Source organism: Belonocnema kinseyi, chromosome 10 (assembly GCF_010883055.1).
Source record: "Belonocnema kinseyi isolate 2016_QV_RU_SX_M_011 chromosome 10, B_treatae_v1, whole genome shotgun sequence".
Taxonomy (NCBI): Eukaryota; Metazoa; Arthropoda; class Insecta; order Hymenoptera; family Cynipidae; genus Belonocnema; species Belonocnema kinseyi.
In genome coordinates, this window is record NC_046666.1 from 95,316,211 (window position 1) to 95,341,381 (window position 25,171).

The following is a 25,171-nucleotide window of genomic DNA, read 5'->3' on the forward strand; positions in this document are numbered from 1 at the left end:
GTCAGGAAGTTTTGAAAGGAGTTTTTTCTATTAAATAAATATTTGAGTTTCGAAGAACATGTTTTTTTGACTCATATTTATTTTTTCGATTTACGATTGGACAGCAAGACATAAAGAATTTGAAATCTACGATTTGAAATCAATAAATCACAGTGTTGTAAAAATGGAAATTCTTTAAGCATTTATAAATATATATTGACTAGTACGCAGTAGTACCTAGCAAGAATTAATGTTTTTATAGTTAAACAACGTTTTCTAAATGCAAAAAAAAACATTAAATTTCTAACCTCAAAGTTGCCTTATCTTTAATTTAGTTCGTGCGTACTTTTTTGATGTTCTAACCACAAAAATATACATTTAAACTATAACTATTTATAGTTTATATTTATATCTATAGCTTCGAAATAACTAACGAAATAACATCCAGGTCTCCGTCACCTGCTGTTCATTCACTGGACCTGCGGGGTGACAGTTTTGCTCCAATAAATGAACACAGCGTTCGTTCACTGGAACACGGGCAATTTAAAGGTCCAGTACGTGAACACTCATTCATTAATAAAAAAACGTACTGTTTGTGAAAAACCTTGTGGGAAATTGAATAATAATATCTTACGGCTATAACAGAACAACTCTGATGCAGAAAAGGTCAAGAATTTTTTTGTAAAAGCAGTGTAAACAAGGAGTTGCTTAGGCACGTACCTTATAGTGGTCGACGACTTTCTCACCATCACTCACCATAATCGATGATACTTCACATTCAAGAAATTTTTTAAATTATTTGCAAGAATTTACTGCAATGAATTGTATACTAAACTCTTCAAAATTTCTTTAAAACTTCAAATATATAGAAATTCATGAAGACTTTAACTTTGAAAGTTTATATTTATATATTTTTCGCACTAGTGTTCATTCACTGGTGACTGTTCAGCCACTGGTTCACTCAGCCTATTATTTTTATTTTATATCTTTGAAATACTTAAAATTATAATAAGTGTCTAAGTATGATATAGTATACAAATATTAATAAAACATAACTTTACTGATTAGAGTAAGCCTACAAAAAAAAATTGTAATAAGGAAATGAAAACGAAAAAATGCGTATAGAATTCAAGTGATAAATTATTTATTGGATTTACACAGGTGAACACTGAAAGCACGAACAGTAGTTTTAATCAATTACATCAGTACAAGACTGCTGTCATGCACTGCACTTTTTTTTTTTAAATATTTTGGACAGAGTGTTATTTGAATTTGCAACAAGATGAAAAATATTTTTCGTCGCTAGGGGAAAACTAAATCAAAAGGTTGAGTTCTTGAACGCCATATTTAAAGCAAATAATCTCGAGGCAGTTATACTGGTCGTTTCAGCTCGCTTTTTCCCAAAAATCTCCTTTTTGTTGTCGTCTGTTGTAAATGAAAATGGAGTGTATTTTCTCGCTTTGAACGCAGGGAACGGATAAAAAAAGCCTCCCTAGTAAACTATGGTGATTATGCCCTTACCTGCTAGGAAAATGACATAAGTAACAACTCCTTTCAGAACATGTGATCATTCAGTAGTAAAATGTTACCTGAGAGTTCCGTTAATTCCAATTCAGGCTCTGCCCCCACTACTGCGCTTTCCCCTACACACCCGAACTTCAAGTTCGACTTCTCATTCCGCGCGAATTTACACTTATATTGAGAAAGGGCTTCCGAAATTCGTGCGCCTTCATGTATGTGAGAGTGGTGGGGAACCTGATTTAAAAAAAAAGGTATTCCCCTACAAGCGCGATCGCGGAACTAATGAGAAGGTGGACTGTAGTTACATTTTTTAATTTATGTATCCGCCCAATGTAAATCGCATGTAATTGTATATTTTGCAATACTCATTAGCTGATCCTTCTCCTTCTCCCCCTGTTTTAATTCCCCTTCTAAAAATTTCGGAAAACTTTTAAAAACTTTTAAAGACCTTTAGATGAATCCAGGGAATTTGCATAATTACATTTTCAGGGCTCTTTTTCGACAATATTCAAAAAGAGCATACAAAATACTGTCATGAATACTATAATAAATGAGAAAACAAATCATTTCTGATTCCATATAATGCAACGCGTGCTACGTCAAAGGAATCAACTGGCATAGGTCACATTTTGCTAAGAAGTATAATATGCAAAGAAGCAAAAATAGCAGAAACGAGCAAATCATAATTTTTCACAATATTAAAAACTAGATTGTTAAATCGTTAAGAGATTTATGCTCTCTATAAAGCGTAGGTTTTTAAATATAATACATGAAACTCTCGCTCTCAGTCACCCGTTCTCGGTCTTCCTAGAACGCCGAATTAAGTACAAGGTTATTTTTGAAGGCAACTCCCGACAATGGACTGAAATCGAGAGTTTCGCGTAATAATTTAATACATTATAAACTCACATGTTAAACACACTTCCGTGAAATGAACGCTGTTGGGCACCATCATCAAATTTCCCATACCCTCCGGTTGGGCTTGCTCTCTAGTGAGATAGCAAGTACTGTCCTCATATTCAGCCGCCTCGCTAAATGACGCTATTCTACTTCCTGGTTGAAAATCAAAACTAGTGCAAGCTCGCACTAAATTATTTGTCGCTGTTCTATCCCTCAGACATAGTTCTTGACATTTTTCTAAAACTCGGAATGGAGGTGCCGAGTCGCGTACCTAAATAGCAATATTTTATTCAATGGATTGACTTAATGGAATTTTTATCTTCATTTTTATAGATCTTCATCCGGAAAATATTATGAAATCTATACAGACGCTTCAAATTATATATATATTTTTTATTATTTTGATAAGATTCTATACTTTTAGAAAATATTTAGTCCCTTCATTTTTTAGAAATAAATTGACTTACCACATCATCATCAAAGCCTTGCAGTTGTTGATCAGGTAACCTTTCGTAGACTACTCTTCCTAATCCTCTGTTGCAAGTAGTCTGAGCTAAACAAAATTATTGCCCAATCAATCAATCTCTTTCTGAACTCTAGACAGACGATTTTGCAAAGAATTGTTTGTTATACGCGTCTTCATGGGTAAGTATATGACGTATCCTGTACTATTTTATCTGATTTTTTCCACATTTATATCGTTCCACAGTGGGACCGAATCGCTAAAGTCTGACCAAAAGTATAAAATGAACCAAATTATGTTAATCGGTGGTTTTTTGGGTCGCTGAATACGAACTCGATATCAACAATTTAGAAAACAAAATGGCAGATCCAATATGGCGGATGAGTGCGCTAAATAAATTAGGGGTTTTTTTATGGGGTTTGTGGATTATCATTGTGGGGTTGGAAACACAATATGGGGTTTTGTAAAGGTGGCGCTTGTGACTATTTTTTATTTGAAAATTTTACGGCTGTTTTCCATGACGACATTTCGGAAGTGTTTCGTGAAAAGTGATAGGGGTGAATTTCAAGGGGTTGTCAAATATTATTGATGGTTTGGGAATAAAACATAGAGTTTTTTGAAGGTGACTTGTGCGACTCTTTTCAATTAAAAAATGTTATGGATGTTTTACATGGACACACTTTGGAATTGTATCGTGAAAAGTGATAGGGTTGAATTTGAGGGGTTGTTCAATATTATTGATAGGTTTAGAACATAATCTGGGGTTTTAGGAATGTGAACCGTGGCGTCTATTTTCAGTTGAAACTTGTTGTGGCTGTTTCACATGGAAACACTTTGGAATTCTTTCTTTAACTTGGATAAATCCGAATGACTTAAAATTTACGACACGCGCTCGGTCATAGGAAATTACAGGGTATGCCCGCTAAAAGGTTAAAAAGTCATATGATGTAATGTTATTTATGGTACAGGCAGTATATATTGTTTCAATGTTTTAATCTTATCCTTACGAAATGTAATGTAATGACATAGAGTTTACATAATTCGGTGATTCGATTGGGAATTTACTACTTTTTGCAAGTGCCTTAATTGATATTGGTATCAAAAGCAAAATATCGTCGTCGATTGTGGAAATTTTCATTTTTTCAAGCAGGAGAGAATTAATAAATCCCCCAAAATGAAAAGGCATTGTTTAGCTTAAATAGGGTACACCCCCGATTTGTTTAAATTTAAAATGCCAAACAGTTACATTTATTCCGGGGACAACAACTGACGTCTTTACCACATATTGTGTCAGATGATAAAATTAATAAAAAACTGATCAGAAGATTTTTGTAACCGATATTTGATAAGATTTCAGTAAAAATTATTGTACTCCTACCTGAAATTATTTAGTATATTTGTATCAGAAATAATCAGTAAGAAATTAACACATAATAAGTAAATTCATGATGAGTATTTAAGATACTATATATTGAAATACTGAGACTTACCGTCTGCCAGCATTTTCAGAATCGTGAGGACAGTGATAGCATGAACCATATTGAATGTACAAAAAGTACTTCTCATCTTGACATTTGTATTCACTATTTACTGACAAGTGATCATGATACTCGTAAAAATCTGAAATTAAAAAAATTATCTTATGCCTAACTGTTATCAAATTGGGGAGCAGATTTTTACTTGATTAAAACTAAATGCATGTTTAGGAGATCACTTTGACCCAATTTTAAAAAAATATTATTAAAATATTCATATTAAAAGTATTGCATTATTATAAAAAATAGTATGAGATCTTTGAATGGTTATCGATATTCGTTAAGTTATTTTTGACTCTAACCCAATTTCAATTAATATTCAACCATCCAATAATAAATATTTCATAGAATTTTATAATATTTTAATGAGTGCTTGCTGCAGAATGGCCTATTTTTGTGAAATAAATTAATTATTAAAATAAATTTCATAAACCGATTCGGGGTTCGAGAAATTTGTGAATTTGACCATTTTCTTGTGTAATATCCTTTGTGTGATTTCCAAATGAAATTTTGGTCCCGGGTATGGCCTCTGACCAGGTAACTGGGCGCGCATGGCGCCATTTGTTATTTACGTTAGGACGATTTTATCCATTCTTGAGACCCCCCCCCCCCTTTCTCTTCCCTTCACCAAGTGAGGACAAAGAATATTTCCTTGAACCCCCTTCCCCTTCTTACATAAGATTTTACCTAGTTTGTACATTAAAAATGAAAAAAATAGATCTCATAGTTAGATGTCATAGTTAGGGGTCCCTATACCAAAGTTTTCTGCTGGATACGGTTTCACAAATTAATAAGAAGTCGGTTATAATGGTCCAGGGATGCTCCTGAAGGTCCTCTAGGACAGTGGTTGGCACGGTTTTGAGCAGGGCAGCATGCCCACCCTAGCTGCCCTACGACCTACTTACAGGGCAGCACCTTTATTGGAAAATGGGAAAAAAGTTTGATTAAAAAATCGTTAATTTTGCAATCAACGATTTAAAACTAATATATTTGGAATCTACGTATTTTTCTGTTTTCAAGCACATTTAATTTGTCTATAAAGGTTGAAAATTTGAGAAGTATTTAGTATCAAATTGAATATAAAGCTGAAGTTTTTTATATTAAGGCCATCTGACGAGAGGGTCACGTGACCAAACCTGTTCTTCGATTTTTATTTCCCAACTTACGTCTAAACGAAATGAGGTTTCGCTCTGAAAGTTTGGGAAATCAAAGAGGAGGTAATAAAGTCCATGTCTCTCCTTTGTTTCGCTGTAAATTTTGAGAAAACATTTTTTTGAAGAAAATATCAGTGGAAGTTTGCTTTCCTAACTTACGTCCACACGGAATGAGATATCGTGTTAAAAATTTGATACGATAAATATAAGGCATGCAAGAATTTGTCTCTGGTCCTAATTAATTAGAATAGTGAAAAAAGTTTTTTTTAAATTTCTATTTTAGAGAAATACCGACCGTACTATCGTCAAACCCTGCAAACAATTTGCAATGTTTTCAATGGCCTAGTTATGAGGTTTATATTTATCAACGAACATTATGCACCAATAATGCAAAAACTAATGTTTTCACTTGAAATGTAAATAAACATATTTGGTCTGATATACGTATCAGTCTGGTATCAGCTGTGTCAAAGCAACAGTAGTGCAGCGAGTAGACAACTTCGAACTTCTAGGGGTCTGTGGGTAAAACAGATTGCATGATTACCGTCAGAGAAAGTTAGAAGTCAAACTTCTGCTGTAAAACCTAAATGTATCCGTCGATAATCATTATTTGCTTCAATAAACTTTTTTCGTCCTCCAACTCTTTGCGAGGCCACAAACGATCCTTTAATATTTATTAACATTTCCCGAAAAAAATTTCCACGTTATTTAAACTTTTATTTTTCAATAAGGGGGAAAAAATATTGATCTTAGGGCTGACTTGATCAGCTGTTACACTCATCACATGGCCTTAAACTCCTTAAAATTTTCAACTTTTCTAGATGAACAAAATTTCAAACAGAAGTTATTGTGAGGAGCTTTTCGGTGGAGAACTTTAAGCGACGGAAATAAGCGATAAAAATCTCAGAACTGAGATGAGAGGCCATAAGGAGGGTTCAAGGAAGTCAATCCACAAAGTCTGAATCGGAAACCGGAGAGCATACTAAAAATATAGAGGATTTTTTCTATACAAAAAGAAATATGTACAAGCCAATCAGTAACGGGCTAGATGATGTATCCATGTATCCATGATGATGTATCCATGTTTTTCAGCAAGAAGGTCAGGGTGACTAAAAAGACAGCCGACTTAAAGGATAAGGCTAGCAAGAGAACTCAGGCGGAGAAAGAAGCCGAGATAGTTTGGGATCCGAAGAGGAGAGTTTGCGTTCATTTTATTCCCTGATGATTTGATGATTGATTCTTATGCAGAATGTTCTCCTGATTTGGAATATATCGGGAGCACATAGCAAGTCCCCGGTCATTTTGTTTTTGCACATTTTCTGTGTTTAAATAGAAAATATCATATATCTGAAAGCTATTAAAGCTTTTAAAATATTTTTTGATAATCATTATTCTAATATTGAAATAACTACAATCTTTTCATGTCTGTGTGACCGAGCGTGCACCTCTGTGTGAGGGTTCACTTGAGGTTTCAAACCTGCAGCTTCCAAGTCCACCCGCCGTCATTATTTGATGCTGTTACTAACACTCGTACACGCAGACGTTAAGATTTGTATTTATTTCAAATTTTATAAAAATTAAACTAATAGTCTAGTTGAAAAAAAAATCCAAAAAAGATGGTCTTCGTCTCAGCGAGTACTATATGATTACAAACAAGTGTGATATTACAAAAAATATACTGTAGAAATGGTTTTTCATTAGAACACTATTTTATTGCGTTTCTCGAAAACTATCAATTAAATTACATACACCATTAATCTAAGTTGTGCGTATCACACGTCTTTAAATGAGTATAAAAAAATATTTTCAAAACTTTAATAATTTTCATAGATGTGACATGTTTTATTTAAACACAGAAAATGTCAAATAACTACAAATAGTCCCAGAATTTGCTATGTGCACACGAAATATTCGACATCAGAAGAATATTCTGCACAAGGTTCAATCATCAAATCATCAGAACCTAAAATGGAGACTAAAATACTCTTGGATTCCACAATCGAATTTTTGAATTTTTCATAGCTCAGAATTTTGGGCTTTTTTTGGGCTATTTTTGGACTGCAATAAAAATTTTTGGGCTCCTTTACTTTTTTCAAAAAATCAATTTTCTTGTGCAGGTGCCAGCTTACATTAACCCGGCACCTCCACTTCTTTAAATCACTAAATAATAAAAATTCAATTACACGAGAATTTTGGGCTTTTTTTGGGCTCTTAAAATCCGCAAAAAAAATTTCCCTAAACCAACCCTTTACTTCCAAAATCAACACCCTTAAAAAAATGGAAAATTTTAAATAATTCATTAACGGGATATTTTTGGGCTTTTTTGGGCTCCCAGAAAATACCCTCTTCGATTTTTGGGCTCCAACTTTTACAGTTAAAAAGTTAACCCCATTGTAACATGCAGATATGAAATTGTCAAAAACTAACTTTTATTAAATATTAGAGCTTGAATAAAGTCTCTGATTTTTGGGCTCCTCGAAAATACACGCTACGATTTTGCGGCTTCAACCCTTAACGTCAAAAATCAACCCACGTAGATACTACTTTGTCAAAAAATCAATTTTTCTAAATTTTTTCAATGGAAGAAAAAGTCTCTGATTTTTAGGATCCTCAAAAATAACCGCTACGATTTTTGGGCTTCAACCTTTAACGTCAAAAATCAACACCTCTCTACCACGTGAATACAACTTTGTCTGCAAATAAATTTGTGTAGGATTTTTTAATGGAAATAGAGTCTCTGATTTTTGGGCTCCTCGAAAATACCCGATATGATTTTCGGGCTTCAACCCTTGACGTCAAAAATCAACCCCTCTCTACCACGTAAATACAACTTTGTCTGCAAATAAATTTTTCTTGAATTTTTCAATGGAAACACAGTCTCTGATTTTTGGGCTCCTCGAAAATACCCGATACGATTTTTGGGCTTCAACCCTTAACGTAAAAAATCAAACCCTCTCTACCACGTAAATACAACTTTGTCTGCAAATAAATTTTTGTAGAATTTTTTAATGGAAATAGAATCTCTGATTTTTGGGCTTCTCGAAAACACCCGATATGATTTTTGGGCTTCAGCCCTTAACGTCAAAAATCAACCCCTCTCTACCACGTAAATACAACTTTGTCTGCAAATTAATTTTTGTATAATTTTTTAATGGAAATAGAGTCTCTGATTTTTGGGCTCCTCGAAAATACACGGTACGATTTTTGTGTTTCAACAATTAACGTCAAAAATCAACCCCTCTTTACCACGTAAATACAACTTTGTAAATAAATTTATGTAGAATTTTTTAATGAAAAAAGGGTCTCTGATTTTTGGGCTCTTCGAAAATATACGCTACGATGTTTGGGCTTCAACACTTAGCATCAAAAATCAACCCCTCTCTACCACGTAAACATAACTTTGTAAATAAATGTTTGTAGAATTTTTTAATGGAAATAGAATCTCTGATTTTTGGGCTCCTCCAAAATAACCGATATGATTTTTGGGCTTCAACCCTTAACGTCAAAGATCTACCCCTTTTTACCACGTAAGTACAACTTTGTCTGCAAATAAATTTTTGTAGGATTTTTTAATGGAAATAGAGTCTTTGATTTTTGGGCTCCTCGAAAATAGATTTTTGGGCTTCATCTTTTAACGTCAAAAATCAATCCCTTTCTACCACGTAAATACAACCTTGTCTGTAAATAAATTTTTGTAGAATTTTTCAATGAAAATAGAGTCTCTGATTTTTGAGCTCCTCGAAAATACACGCTAAGATTTTTGGGCTTTAACCCTTAGCGACAAAAATCAACCCCTCTCTACCACGTAAATACAACTTTGCAAATAAATTTTTGCAGAATTTTTCAATGGAAATAGAGTCTCTGATTTTTGGGCTCCTCGAAAATACACGCTACGATTTTTGGGCTTCGGCCCTTAACGTCAAAAATCAACCCCTCTCTACCACGTAAATACAACTTTGTCTGAAAATAAATTTTTCTTGAATTTTTCAATAGGAACACAATCTCTGATTTGTGGGCTCCTCGAAAATACACGCTACGAATTTTGGGCTTCAACCCTTAACGTCAAAAATCAACCAACGTAGATACTACTTTGTCAAAAAATCAATTTTTCTAGAATTTTTTAATGGAAATAGAGTCTCTGATTTTTGGGCTCCTCCAAAATACCCGATACGATTACTCAAAGTAACATTAGTAACTAGTGCGTACATTCCGATAATTACATTGTACTGTTCTCAACAGTGCCGAACGCTAAGCGCTCATAATCAGTGAATAGAAGGAATTACGATAGATTTAGTTACAAAAGCGATGTCAACATAGAAATCACGGTTTAGATCGTGGTCTGTCATATTTTCGCCTACACCGTTGACCGTTCTAAGAAGCGCGCTATATGAGTCAACGGTGTTGACTCATATTGTCATTGGTTTGGTTAAACATGTTACTGACCACTTCTTGATGCGTGTTTCGTATACAGAAGTCGCTTGTGTCGCTAAAGCTACTAGGATTGGTTCTATTCGCTGATCATGGGCGCTTAGCGTTCGGCCCTCTGGCGAAGGGTACACTGTTATTATCGATGTGCGCACTAGTTACTAATGTTACTTTGGATACCATTGCTGTATTTAAAAAAGGAATTGCTTACTCAAGTTCAAATCTTGGGCGCTTAGCGTTTGATCGTTTCGAGAAACGCGCAATATAACTCATTGGTTTGGCTAAACATATTACTGACTACTTTCTGATGCGTGATTCTTATAGTGACATCGCTTTTGTCGCTACATTTACTAGGATTGGGTTTATTCCCTGATCTTGAGCGCTTAGCGTTTAACCCTCTTGTGAAGGATAGAATGTTATTATCCGTATGTGCGCACTAGTTACTAATGTTACTTTGGGTACCATTTCTGCCTTTAAAGAAGTGATGAATTAGTCAAGTTAAAATCTTCGGCGCTTAGCGTTTGATCGTTTTGAGAAGCGCGCTATATGAGTCAACGGTTTAGGCGAAAATATGACAGACCACGATCTGAAACGTGATTTCTATGTTGACATCGCTTTTGTAACAAAATCTGTTGTAATTCGTTTTTTCATTGATCTTGAGCGCTTAGCGCCGCATAGCGCTAAAAATGTCCATTTTTTCGGATTTTTTTTACGGATATTTCATCCGGCACTTATAAGACTAAAAATTACAAAGTTTCAGCTAAATCCACCGAAAGCCTATTTCCCATACATTTAGTGCGGGGTCCTTTATTTGCAGACAAATACTTATTGTATTTACGTGGTAGAGAGGGGTTGATTTTTGACGTTAAGGTTTGAAGCCCAAAAATCGTAGCGTGTGTTTTCGAGGAGCCCAAAAATAAGAGAATCTATTACCATTAAATAATCCTACAAAAATTTATTTGCAGACAAAGTTGTATTTACGTGGTAGAGAGGGGTTGATTTTTGACGTTAAGGGTTGAAGGCCAAAAATCGTATCGGGTATTTTCGAGGAGCCCAAAAATCAGCGACTCTATTTCCATTAAAAAAATTCTACAAAAATTTATTTGCAGACAAAGTTGTATTTACGTGGTAGAGAGGGGTTGATTTTTTACGTTAAGGGTTGAAGTCCAAAAATCATATCGGGTATTTTCGAGAAGCCCAAAAATCAGAAACGTTTTTCTCCAATTGTATCATCTGCAGACGAAATTTGTGAGGTAGCACCTGTGACTCTTCTCTAAATAATAAAGTCAGCGTAAACTATTTCTTAAAATGTTTTTTATACATCTATATCACCTCCGATATTATATTCATCACAGATGTCTTTTGCGTTTACGGACACGATGTCATACCATATTAGCAACTTTTCACAATTACATTAGATGTTAATTTTTTAAATCCTTTATCGTAAAACATCTAATGAAAATTTTTTGGATTTCTCGTCGTTTTAAAACACCTCAACAACATTTATAAGCTTATTTTGTTTAAAGTTCGAGTTTTGCACCACTGGAACAGTATTGTCCTGGTCGTGTAGCCAACCGTTAGCCAGGACTAGGCAAACTACCACCAATATATGCTGGTGGACAGTACTGGTCCAGTACTGCGCCGGTCATGAACTCTGGCATCCTAGCGAGATTTTCACCTTGGATGAGCTCCCAAGAGTCCCGTAGCAGAGTGGGGGTCCTCTAGCGAGACTGAAACACGAAGGGTCGTTGGTTCGAGTCTCGACGCTTACACTTTTTATTAACTTTTTTTGAGTGGCATTAACGAGGCATGCAGATGAATTCTTATGCATTGAATTCGCACAATTTAAATTAATTCTAATGTGTCTCCATTTATTTAAACGAATTAGAAAGAAAAATTCGGGCGAATTCAAATATGTCAATACACACTACTTCGCATCAAATAAGTTTTAATTTACTGGTGAGGAGAGAATCTGCGCGAGCTGGTTTCCCGCACCGAAGTCGAAGCCCGAAGCCTCGACGAGACTACATAGGAATATGAAGTTAAGTAAGCTTTAAAGAGACACTTAATAATGGAGAGACCGATAGTAAAGCAAGTCAGCATTACGAAAAGAAGGCTTGCATGGAGCTAAACGAGGGGCTGGCGAATTGGTGTGGGTGTGTGGTGGGGTGGGTGTTCTACAGAGCTGCGGTAAGTATAAGAAAATCAAGAGGAGTTATCGCTGTCATAGCTACGGCTAACGAGCAGGCAAAAGCGAAGGTCCTGATCGGACAAAGTGCTATTAGAAATAATGCAGAAGGAACCGAAAAATAGCTTCAAACATTTTTCGAGAATTAACCAGAGCCATTCAAAAAAATTAAAAGTTGGTAAAATATTTATACATTGAATTTTAAAAGGTTACATTAACTTCACTAGTTAATGACGAGAATATTAAAAAAAAGATATAAAAAAATCGGTTAATAACTTGAATCCCAGTTACAAGTTCTGACACGCACTTGAAGATCTTCTTTATTACTGGCAATATAAATCGATGTTTATCAATCTTTTTTCAAATTTTTCTAATTATGAAGGATTGCCCAGAAGGATTGCCAAGTTGGATTAGAGGTAGTAGCCAGGAGAATTCTCAGTGTACAGTCCCTCGATTTCAGAATTACAAAATCCATTTTTCATTGGTTAGACTGATTAAGGCCGAATAAGTTATTTTTAAGCTGCCATGGTCTTAACAACATTAGTCACCTTGATGCACTTGATGCACAGTGGAAGAAAAAGCACATTTTTTGGTCAAAAATCAACTGAAAGTGCAGTTCTTAACGGATTTTGAATTTTTTCAGAATTGATTTTAAGACTTCCAGGAATAACAACTAAATGTGGGAAAACTAACTACAAATAATTTATCAGTGGGTTAGAGTAACCATTTTTTTTATAACGTTATAAACAAATTAATGAACAAAAGTAATTTTTTTGTGATTTGAAATGATTAGGTAAATTGAACCCATAGCTTTTGTATGAAGTATCTTAGATAACGACGTATGCTTATATAAGTTAAGAATAACTAATGATTGCCAATTCTTTAAACAATTTTTATTAAAAAATACACATTTTGACCATTTTTTTATGAAAAGGCTTGATTTTTTTGCGGAATCAGCTTAAAATGTTTTTTCTAAGATTCATTGCTATCATATTTTTCATAATGACCAAAAAATGTTAATTATGTAAACAATTTTTATAAACAAATGCACATTTGGACGATTTTTTCACGGAATCAACTTAAAATGTTTTTTGCTATGATTTCGAAAAAATTAAACCTTTTCATAACAAAATGGTCAAAATATGCATTGGTTTATAAAAATCGTTTAAATAATTATCATTTTCTGTCGCTCCTCAGTTTGATCTTCTGACTTAGTATCGTTTACCCATTAGCAAGTCTATTCTTCTAGAGTTATTTAGGTAATTATTTTTTTAACATCAACTCTCATAAATATGAATATTTAAGTTGGTTAGGTAATTGAGACATTGTAGATTAACACTTAGCAAACAAAATTAACACAAGCTATTTTTAATTTTACAAAACTAAGATTTAATTGATTAGAGTATCATAAGTATTACCAATCATAGAAAAATTCATATGTTCTATTTTAAGACACTAAAAGTACAAAAAGTGTTATATGTTTTATATTTAAACAATCCAGTTAAAACTTTGAAGATCTCATCAATTCTATTTCGCTCGTAGTTGGGTTATGAAAATATCGTCGATCGTTTTTGCCGCAAAACTGTAAAAACAATTGACAGTAGGTGACGCGTCATACCTATCGATTAGACGGCGCATCACCCACTGTCAATTGTTTTTACAGGTTTGCGGCAAACATATCTAGGATTTATAGACTATAGGTTTAGTGCCCAATGGTTTACAGGTTTATAGATGAATGACTCAGGTGTATAGGTTTGTGGGTTTTAACTTGATAGATTTAAACAATCAAAATGCGTACAATGTCTTTTCGAAATTGGATCGAATTTTTTTGCACACGTTTAATTGCAATTATTCCGTGACCTTCTCACGGAAAATTTGACATAGAATTCGAATTACAATAAATTAATGGTTCTTCTATTTTTTTTTTAGTTTTTGTTGCATGATACGGAAGGGATACTATGTGGGTACTATAAGGGTACGCTGTGTCGTGTCCTTCCCGTGCATTTGATCCGCCACACGGTGGTCTGAAAAAAATTTTTTTCGAGAGCGATTTTGTATGTAGTAGTGGGTAAACGAGGTCCCTCCGCATTTATTTCTAGAATAGCAAATAGATGGGGTGCCTACGAGACGCATACTAGCGTCTGAAAGTCGCCCATGTTACATCGTGCTCCGTGCAGCGTGCTACAAGGAACGAGAAAAGTAACATTCAAAGCCCACACAGGAATTGTCTAATGGGCAAAAATCTTCAAACAGAAGATAGAGGAGGCACCTTAAGGTTGGTAATATGTTTTAACAATTTACTTTGTGTAACAATTGTTTATAAAATTTACATTAACAATTTTCCAAAAATCGTCCGAAAAGTTATGTTTCCGCGAGACTCCGTTTTGTCCTCAGATTCATAATTCAAGTAAAGCTCTTACTATCTGGCCCGCGCCCGCCTGCGACGCTAGAGAGCGGGAAAGACCGAGTGGCAAAGTAAGAGGCGAGCGCGGGACTACTGTAACGAAACATGTAAAATATTATCGACCTTCTCAATAGGGACCCTCCAAATAGGACTCTAATATATAATAGGCTTGAGTTATTTCTCTACCACTACGACGCCCATCCTTTATTTTTAAGTTAGCTGCGGAAACACATTTATTTCCCATTATAATCACTACATTTAAAATGCATGTTATATATTTATAATAAGAAATAAATTATACAAAAATGGCAATCACAAATTGTGAGATGAAATATTCTTCTAACGTTACGTCAATTTTGGAGAAATGGAATTGTCCTCTTAGCTTCAGTATACTCGAAAGGAAATATTAACGATGATAAAAGAAAACCTGCAAGCTGACTTCGACGAACAGCTTTTGATTTTGGAAAGCAGCATTTCAGAGACGAAAAATATTGATTTTCAAATAGCCCCTGAGGAAATCAAAAATTTAAAATTGCTGCTTTTAAAATTGAAATCAAGATGACGAACTGTTGGAGGAAGCACAGAAGCCGCGAAATAAGGACATTAAAGTATTTCGCGAACAATTTGTAAAGTAGTTTTCACGCGAAAAAAATTTGCAAGACGTTTTCCAACGTCTTACGGTGTCTTCAGATCCTGTTATTACAAGTCTTAGAACAAAATTTTAGCCCAAAAAAAGTAAAAAGTTATCTGAAGAAGCGATTAGACTTTTATTGCCTCTGACTATTGTTAATCGCGAAGTATCTGAAACTGGTGATTCTGGCACTGATACTTTCTCAGATTCAGAGGAGGATTTAGTATGAAAATAAATGCTATACAGAACAACAATAGGCGCCTTTTTTGTAGCCATTCCTACCAAGTCAAATGCCAATCCGATAACAATTTTGAGAAAGTATCCACCATTTTGTAGCCTCCTTTTTGTTTCTGAAAAACCTGACTTCAAATTTAAAACCAGTGACCCCAAAAACATATTTATACTCAGTTTCAAGCGAATCTAATCGCAATTTTCAAAAAGTCTCCGCCATTTTTGGCCACCATTTTTTTTTTGTAAAATCTGACTTCAAATTTGGAATCAGCGACCATAAAATCCTACATACACCACGTTTCATGCAAATCTGATAACAATTTCAAAAAAGTGTCGCCATTTTGTAGCCGCAATTTTGTTTTTGGAAAATCGGACTTCAAACTTGTAATCAGCGACCATAGAAACACCCAAGTGGGAAATTTCATCGGCGAAAAATTGAGTCTTCAGGTTTTGACCAACTTTATGGGCGTTTCAGACCACTGTTCGCCAGGGAGGGGCTCGATAATATAACAAAATTAGCCATCAGTGAACCAGAAATCATGGGCAATCGTGCCAACAGTCAAATGTGCGCACCATTTACACCTTATTCCAAAAATAGGCATAGAATATACAACATATCCCACTAGCTCTCCGCGATCTTTCTATTCAATTAAAAAGTTGATAATTTATTTTTTCTATAGAGTATACATTCAGAAAAATAGTTGCATGCATTCTATTTTATTATAATTTTGTAAAGTTATCGAAAAAGCTATTTAAGCAAATAAAAATTGTTTAAACCAATAGATTTTTTTTAATTAGGAGAAATGTATAAAAATGATACATTTTCCAAAAAAATTCATTTCAATGTTGGAAACCTTCAACTTGATATATCAACCATAAAATGGTAGAAAAATAAATGTTTTTATATATTTCTCGTTAAACAAATAAAGGAACTCGCCATCTTCAATAAAAAATAAAACCGACTCGAAACTTCATGTGTACTTACAGCAGAGCGATTGCATAAAGCCTGAATATAAAGTAGAAAGGCCAAAGTAACAGAATTATACGCGAACGCGATCACATACCCGACACTAGAAACAAACGACAATAAAGTCACACACCTGACACTGGCATTCTAGCAGTGAGTCGCGCAAGAATGTCAGAGGATTAGAAAACGAACCGAAGATAATACCCCAGTTATAGACTCCACGTCGCCCGACGCGATGCCCACCCCCACAAGAAGAACTATTTCTGAGAATAGTTCTACTGATGAAACCAGTGCCAAACACCTTACCCCACTGACTACAAAACAGGTTCTGGTAGAAATTCTTTCCCAAATCAGGTCTTTTAGAGATAAATGTAGGAACCCTCACTGACGATAATTCAAAAAGAATTAGAGAGATAGCTTCAATATGACGAAAAGCGGGATTAAATGGAAAAATACAGACGGACTACGAAGGATTATTAACGCCTGACAAAGAAGATGCGAGTGAGAATGGTCGAAACCTACCTGACATAAAGCCCGAGGAATGCGAGGGAGAAAACGAGGTAGCACCAGCGCACACGCTCACGAACGAACAAGAAGGTGCCGAACGAAGTACATGCAGCAGTCAAAATCAAAACATATCTGAGCCTACGAACACATTTCAAAGCGAGAGAGCGGCAACGCAAAATAGGTACGGAAACCAGCATCAACTGTTTGAAACCCAGACAAGTGAGTCCACACTAGCGGAAGGAAGAGAGAGAGAAAGCTACTCAGCGAGCGACGAAAGCAACGCGCGTCAACCAACACGCTTCCGTGGAAGAGAACCCACGAGAGCAGAAAGAATAGAACAAGTTAGATACCTATCCAATGACAATATCCCGGATCTTTATGCTATTAGAGCTATTGAGCCGCTAAATAAGCAACACGATGCTGGTGTTGAGGAATTTATCAGAAGAGTTTAGAAAATTAGGAAAAAGTGCAACCAACCAGATCTCAAGGCCTTCGGAAAAATTTTAAACAAGTGTGTTCAGTTAGCCATTTGAGAAGTAAGTTGGAAAGTTGTAGAAAAGGCGCGGCGGAAACATCTCAGAATTTGAGTGTTCGATTCAGAGGATTTATAAGGTTAAAGCCCAGAAACCATCAAATATCGGGGAAACACAGAATATAGCTACTGAGATGGAAACTTGGTTAAAAAAGTAAGCTCAGAGCATTGACACGTGAATCTCAATACCATCCTAAGAGGGAATATAGACCGGCCAATCGACGTGACCAATCGATGTCACTAGCCAACAGGATGGATATGAAATGTCAAAAATGTGGAAAACGGGGACATTTTGCCAACCAGTGTTATGCAAAGCAAAATTTTCACCATAGATATCTATTCAAAAAACTACTGAATCCAGTACGAAACATTCAGGAAGAAGACACTAACTATTTAGACCAACAAAAAATGACTCAGGAAAAAATAGACGAGCAAGGGGCCTACAAGGAACGGACAGAAAATCAAACATATGCGGAAAACTCCTATCCATACGGGAAAAAAGCCGAGACGGAACAATGACCCACCTTTCTTGTGAAATTTTCCCTACGGGAATCTGGAGTCCAATGAATTGAAAGTTTCGAACCACTAAATATCACTCTATTCTAAGCACCAGTACTACGATTACCGAACTTCAATGAAACTTTTGTGCTCACCACAGACGCATTCAACCTGTACTATCACAGAGCGGACACCCATGTTTGTTTATATCAAGAACATTAAACAAATCGGAAGGAAGTTATACTATTAGTGAAAAGAAATTGTTAGCTATTTTATAGGAGGCAAACGGCTCCGTTAATACCTATGAGGGAAAAAGTTGACAATTGCGTTTACAAGTACGCTAAGGTAAAGAGAATAAAGATGCGGATTGCTTATCTAGACAATTCCCGATAACCAGTCCAGACGTGCTCAGTAGAGCTCTAGAAGACACAGACACAATGGGAAAAGGAATCACACTAGAGGACAAATTACCCAACATAAAAATATACGACACGCTCATTATAGGGGAATTAAAGACCTCCAAGTATAAAGAACCTAAGAACACAATCACTGGTTACGAAAGATAAATCAGAAAGCCTAAGATACAATGAGCAGGATTCCAATTTATTTGATAATTACTAAGAGTGCAAAGCTTACACCTATCGAACGATAAGAAATAGTAGAAATGATCAACTATTTGTCCAACTACTACGCTGACTTCAGTTACCAGTAGTGTTACAATAAAAATCGCGAGCTATCTGAACAAAAGGAGGAAAAAGTCATGAGAGAAGCTCATGGTGATCACTTGGGAGGACACAATACCATTAGCAAAGCAAGAGCAAAAGTAGAAGGGGCAGGAGGATAAAAGATCAGGCCACAGGTATTATTCCCGATATTTCCCTAAACCCGCATGAGAAAATAGCTATGGTCATATTTGGCCCGTTGCCAGATAGAAGGAGCGAAAATAAGTATATTTTGAGTATCCAGGACAAGTTAACGCGATACACTTTACTACTACCAATGAAAAATGAAACTTCTGAGAGCATCGTGGATAATTTGATGAAACATTACATTACATCTAGGAGTTTTGGACACCACAAGTCATTCTGGCTGATCAAGGACAGAATTTCTTGTCGGAATCAGTGCAGTAGTTTTAAAAATGTTTAAAATTAGGCACATTAAAACTAATATACTAGCCTGAATACCCACACTCACCTACAGCCACCTGATTCGAAAACAGAATGCCAAACATAAGAAATACATTCAAACGGCTAGGGAGAGGATCCACCCACAATAAGAGAAGTCTAAAAAACGATTGGATGAAAATATATAGTTAACCTATCCTATCTATAGAATCGGAGGCCTGGTTAAATAGAAAAATTACCACCTGTTCAAAAAATTAAATCTCAGCTAGAAGGGCCTAGGCACAATAATACAACTGGTAGATAACAAAATAGTAGTGATTATAGTCCTAGTGACAAGGATTGAAGCTAACTTAACTACCACTGAACTAAAAGGAAACGTATTCGTAGAGAATGAAAACAGGGTGCACCTTTTTCATGAAGAATAACGGCTGATAATAGGAATCAATATAAACACCACCGAGCAACGTGTCTCAGCGGTAGACTACACTTAACGCTTCAATCTATAATACAAATTTTACATAAATTGTCAGGCAAGCAATGTGCAAAAAGAGGGTTGGTTAATTTCATGGGTGACATCTCTAAAATATTATTCGGAACGCCGAGCGACAAGGATCTAGCGCAAGTAAAGAATGAGTTCCACAACATTTATAAAGTCAACAAAAAACTACCCAACGTCCTTACTAACCACACTGAAATCCTCAAGCTGATATTCGATCCCTCATCAGTGAATTATAAAAACCTAAAAGGAAAAGTAAAAAGTGCCGAAAATTCGATAACGAACATGGTTTTCTTCTCGAAGTCAAGAAGAACCATGTCAGGCCCCGAGTGTGCAACAGAAAAAATTGTCGAAAATATAAAGTTCCAGTATATGCGGCACTTCTCATTCGCGACAATTGACTCTATTTCCTCTGGAGCATTTATAGGAGCGATATTGAGTTTAATTCCGCAAAAGTGACAGAGATGGTAATAAGGCACTCTTAGTGCCGCATTGTGCCTTTGGATGTAGGTCGTTCCCGCATAAGTTGGGCAACTAGATAGTGTGTCTGCTAAATGCTCGGGGTGTGCATGGCACTCCCAGCAGCTATAATCGGGAATGTGTTGACTCAAAATGTGGCGACTGTATGTTAAGGTAGAAATGACACCGTCTTGACATGCCAAAATGAAACCCTCTGTGCCAGACTTTAATCTGGGTGATTTAAGAAAAGCAAAAGTTAGCTCACATGACACTGACTGATCCTCCACATTTCGATGAAAGATGTCGTGCATCCTCTAATCGAGGAGCTATTCACGGAAGTTTTTCACTTGTGCTTTCTTAATCCTTTCAGGAGTGAGTACTCGAGATGAATAAGATTTAATGCATTTTGTTCACCCCTAATACTGAAGTTAAGTCCAAGTGACTCAGCAGCCTCCTCCGCTGCTTTGTACAGAAACGCTGCTTTTATCCACTTCTTCGTTCTTCATGATCATTTTAAGAAGAGGCTCTCTTCCATTTGCGACTGTATGTGCTTCACCCAGAATCGTCATGTTTTGAACACATATTATATTCAATATTCCCCGACCACCTTGATGGCGTGAGATGCAGAGTCGCGGAAGAGAAGACTTCAGATGCATGCTTTTGTTCGTGTACATAACCTTTCGTGTCCCGATATCAAGGGAGCTGAGCTTGTTCTTCATCTACGAAATCACTTCAAATGAATAGAGTACTACCGGGATGGCAAACATGTTCGTTGCAGAAACTTTATTCCTCACCGACAGTTCGGAAGACCAAATCTGTCGGATTAGACGTTTGTACTTGCTTCGGAGACTATTCTTTACAGATTTCACATCCTGAATGCTGCTCTATGGCACGCCCAGGTATGTATAAGTCTCTCCTGCGCAAATGTGTTGTATAGCGCTTCTATCGACAAGCTCAGGGCCTTCATGTATGCCATTAAGATTTCCTTGCTTCAAATAAACCTTGGCGCATTTGTCTATCCTAAATTCCATTCCTATTTCCTTAGTATATCGTTCAACAATCCCTAGAGCTAGTTGCAGCTGCTCTTTGTTCTTAGCATAGATCTTAAGATCGGCCATGTAAAATACATGAGTGATTTTAAACTTTCAATCTGCAGATTTGCCGCAAAAGTACCCTTCGGAATGGCTAAGTGCCAGAGATAGCGGCAACCCCTTGAAGATAGCACGCTGGTCGGAACATTCGAAAAATTATTTTAGATCTTTTTGTTGCCTTTAACGAAATCGACTGGAAACACTCAAGTCCTACAGTGCCAAAGCATGAAAATTCCATTGCCCACCGTAACAACTATGTTAAATGGAAACTTCTTGAGAAAAGTATTAAAGATAAAACGTTAACTGATGATTACGTTACTAGTTAATTTGAAGTAGGGACAAAAAAAGTGGCGTCAAGTTTTAAAAGTGATTGTTGATGCTATTTTATTTTGTACATTGAATAATTTTGCCGTTTGTGTCGACACCGAAGTGGCTAGAAGCATTATTAGATTAGTTGCGAATATCGTGTGCAAAAATGGAGTGAAAACACTTTCTTGGATTTTTTGTAAAGTGCCATTTTTTCGAGTGAATCAATTGGAAAAGGTAGGTGAAGTGCATTAGCATTTAGTAATTTCCTTGTATTTTGTGATGCAATATTACATTATGCCAATATACGGCTGGAAATTTTTTGTTGTTGTCATCCTCATAGTGGCGTCATGGTTTGGTTGTGAGACACAGTACTGGCTTAGTTGTGAGACACTTCGCTTTTCCCAGCATATACAATTGAAGGCGTATACCACGGTCAAATATCGTCATTTTTGTCGGCATGAAGTGTTTATTTACCATTTAACTGGTGTTTTGATCCATTTGTTTTTATCAATGTCACCTGCGAAAAGGACAAATATTTTTTGGAAATACGGCACATTGCTGGGCTTGTGTTTGCAACATTGGATTTGGCATTAACGCCAAAAACAATAAAATCGGGCTTTGCTGCAACGGGCATTTCTCCATTCAATCCTGATATCTTCAACGATGCTGAGTTTGTCCAAGTTGTTGAACAGAATTATGAAGCAGTTGCATTTGACGCTGATCTCGACGAACATAAACAGCGGCGTATTATTTTTGATCATATTAATATCGGTCGGGAAGATGAAGTGTTCACGTCTGACCGATCAACATTTGCACCATTACATCTTGGTCGAAATCAGTTATGTCAGCTGTCACAACTTTTTCATCTATTTTAGATTAAATTGGCCCATTGCAAGCCACCTCTACCACAAAAAGACCGGTGAAACGTGGCCGAGAGACGATAGGGAGTAGCAAGCTGACTTCTCCAGAAAACATTGCTGTTTTGAAGGAGAAAGCAGCAGAAAAGCAAACAGCAGCAGCGAAGAAAGAAGCAGCAGCAGCGAAGAAACTAGCACCGAAGAAGGCAACTCCAAAGAAGACAAAACCACTAGCCAAGCGTTCCAAAGCAAATCCATCACCACCATCGGGTGAAGATGCAGACTTTTGCACCATTTGCTTAATGTTTTTGCCGAACACACTCACCGCTTTTAACTTTATCAAATGCATTTCGTGCGGGCGGCCGGTTCGTTTGAGATGCACAAATATGCGTGCCAGTTTCCACACCTGCAAACATTGTGATAGAGATTTTGATTGAGAAGATGATAACGAACAATGAAAAGTGCTAGTTACTAAAATAATTATTGTCTACTGAAACCCTTCAGAATGAATAAAAAATTCATATTTGCAAATATTTATCTAGGTTTTACTTGATATTTTCCCATTTTTAATGAATGTTTCTAGGTGTCTCAAAACTAAGCCACTTTTTTTTCTGAAAAAAAATCATGCATTCACTAAATTGGTCATAACTTTTGTTATTATTGATGGAATAACTATAGTTTCTTCAGATAGAAATTATATATTTTCATTACCTTTCCAACGGTATATAGAACTTTCGATTTGATTAAACCAGTAAAAATGTATAGCTCAAAAACAAAAGCCGCCTCACAACTAAACCCTCTCCCCTACTATTAGTCACATAGAAGGTTCCGTATCTTATTTTTCTCCGTAAATTCAAAATTAAATCACTAAATCATTAAGGAATAAGGTGTCGAAAGTCATCATTGATAAAATAAAACGTACTAAATATTTTTATATTTTATTCTATTGCACATCAGATGTCTCTAGAAAAGAACAAATGTCTAAAATTATTCGTTATGTTCATGTAGATAAAAACAAAAAAGTGACTGTCGAGGAGAGTTTTACTGATTTTACAGAATGTCATGAAAAAACTGGATTAGGTCTGGCAACGGAGATTTGGCAAAGAATAGAAAACGATAACTTAAATATTGAGGATGCTAGAAGTCAAGGATAGGATAAAGAGCACGGTCGTGAACACAAGTCCGGAGGCTCTTGTGGTGGGGGATTCTCCCTCACGTAAGCCAACAAGTTTCGTTATCTTGCCACCACGCGACATCGCGCAATAGACGAGTAGTACAAAGTTTGAAAATGCAAACACGTTTTCTAGCCTCAAAGTCGAAGTGACACTAAACAAGATTATTGATGCAGTCCACTGCAGATGTGAAATCTGTAGGAAAATGACGTTTGCATGTTCGGTGCCAAAGTGCGAGGGAAACAGTAAAAAATGTAAAGGAAAAAGATTTGCGTTGAAAGTGCCCAGTGATCCTGGACTCCGAAGAGAATGGAAATCTTGTATGCCCGGTGTTATTTTTTCCGATCTACAGTACATGTATGTGAAATGCATTTTTCCGATGAGAATATTATCAGAAAGTACGTCATATATGGCCAAGAAATGGAAATTATATATCGTTCTTGTTTGAAACATCCGCGTTTAAGAAATGGTGCCAAACCGACATGTTCAAAACATTGATTTTATCACATTTAAATTTCAAATTAAACCACGACTACTCTACTACTACGCCCGCTAGTGTCAATTTTCCTAATTAACCAGAAGCTTCAATAAGGGAACATCCTCCTCCATGAGAGTCTCCGGATCTGTTTATACGATCGTGATAATGGGTCAAGCATGCCTGAAAAATATCAAGAAGTGCAAAGTCAAATTTTGAAATTGAACAAATATGCTACGTATATTCCTTGTGAGACTCACAGCTTAAATTTGGTCGGTAATAACGCGGCTTCTATTACCCCAGGGATGATAATATTTTTTGCTATTATACAAATATTGTACACTTTTCTTCCGGTTGAACGTCCCGATGGAAACGTTTGATAAAAAAATTGAAATTAACTGTGAAACGTATATGTAATAAAGGTGATCTGCTAGATCTAGTGCAGTTAAGGCTTTGTGCTTAAATTTTTCGGAAGTTTTCCAAGAACTAAGTGAATATAAATCTGATCCATCAGACTCTGATGATATGGCAACTACAAAAGGGTTACCACTTCAAATGAATTTCCAGTTCATTTCTGTATTCTTCTAATTTAGAACAAAATCTTCTACGACAGCAATTAAATTAAGAATGCGATAAAAGAAATCGTAAAAAAAAGAAAATGTACAACGACGAATCAGAAGATGATAGCAGCAATTTCAATTCGCTAAAACAATTTCGCTTACAAATCAATCAAGTTCTAAATACATTGATAACACTAATAAAGTTGCGTGTTGCAGAAACATAAGAGATTAAGATAAATATTTGAGCGCATATAATTTTAAATGTAAAATCGAAAGTTTTAAATATTATGCTTCGAAGCTTTTTTCCGAGTTCTCTATTTGCTCTCCTATATAGGTATTTCAAACTCTTTACGATTTTCATTTAATCGAAACTTATCCAAATATCCACATTATTTAACTTTGCCAGTGAGAGTTTCTTCGAACGGAAGAAGTTTTATAAACTTAAGTTAATAAAAACCTAGTTTGATTCTACTATGAGACGAATGCGACTAATAGGTATGGCAGAGATATCAATTGAAAACAAAGTTGCAAAAGCAATATATTTCGACGACTTGATACAGGACTTTGCAAGTGTGAACGCTAGCAGGAAAAAATTGTTACGTCAGTTAAGAGAATTATAATTGTGAATACGTAAAATTAGTTTTTTGAATAAAAATTTTTATTCAAACACAATTATTATGTTTTACTGTTATT

The 25,171-nt window shown here is 35.7% G+C and overlaps 1 protein-coding gene across 5 annotated transcripts in view; it reads right to left on the reverse strand.

Moving 5' to 3' along the window:
* The window catches only part of LOC117181378, a 343,385-nt gene that overhangs the window by 269,121 nt on the left and 49,093 nt on the right, over positions 1-25,171 (reverse strand). For all 5 annotated transcript variants that reach the window (XM_033373974.1, XM_033373973.1, XM_033373971.1 and 2 more), the window contains 3 exons: positions 4,354-4,483; positions 2,868-2,953; positions 2,410-2,671 (listed from right to left, as the gene is read on the reverse strand). In XM_033373974.1, the coding sequence (XP_033229865.1) occupies positions 2,410-2,671; positions 2,868-2,953; positions 4,354-4,429 (424 nt within the window). In that variant the 5' untranslated portion in view covers positions 4,430-4,483. The remainder of the gene's footprint in view (positions 1-2,409; positions 2,672-2,867; positions 2,954-4,353; positions 4,484-25,171) is intronic.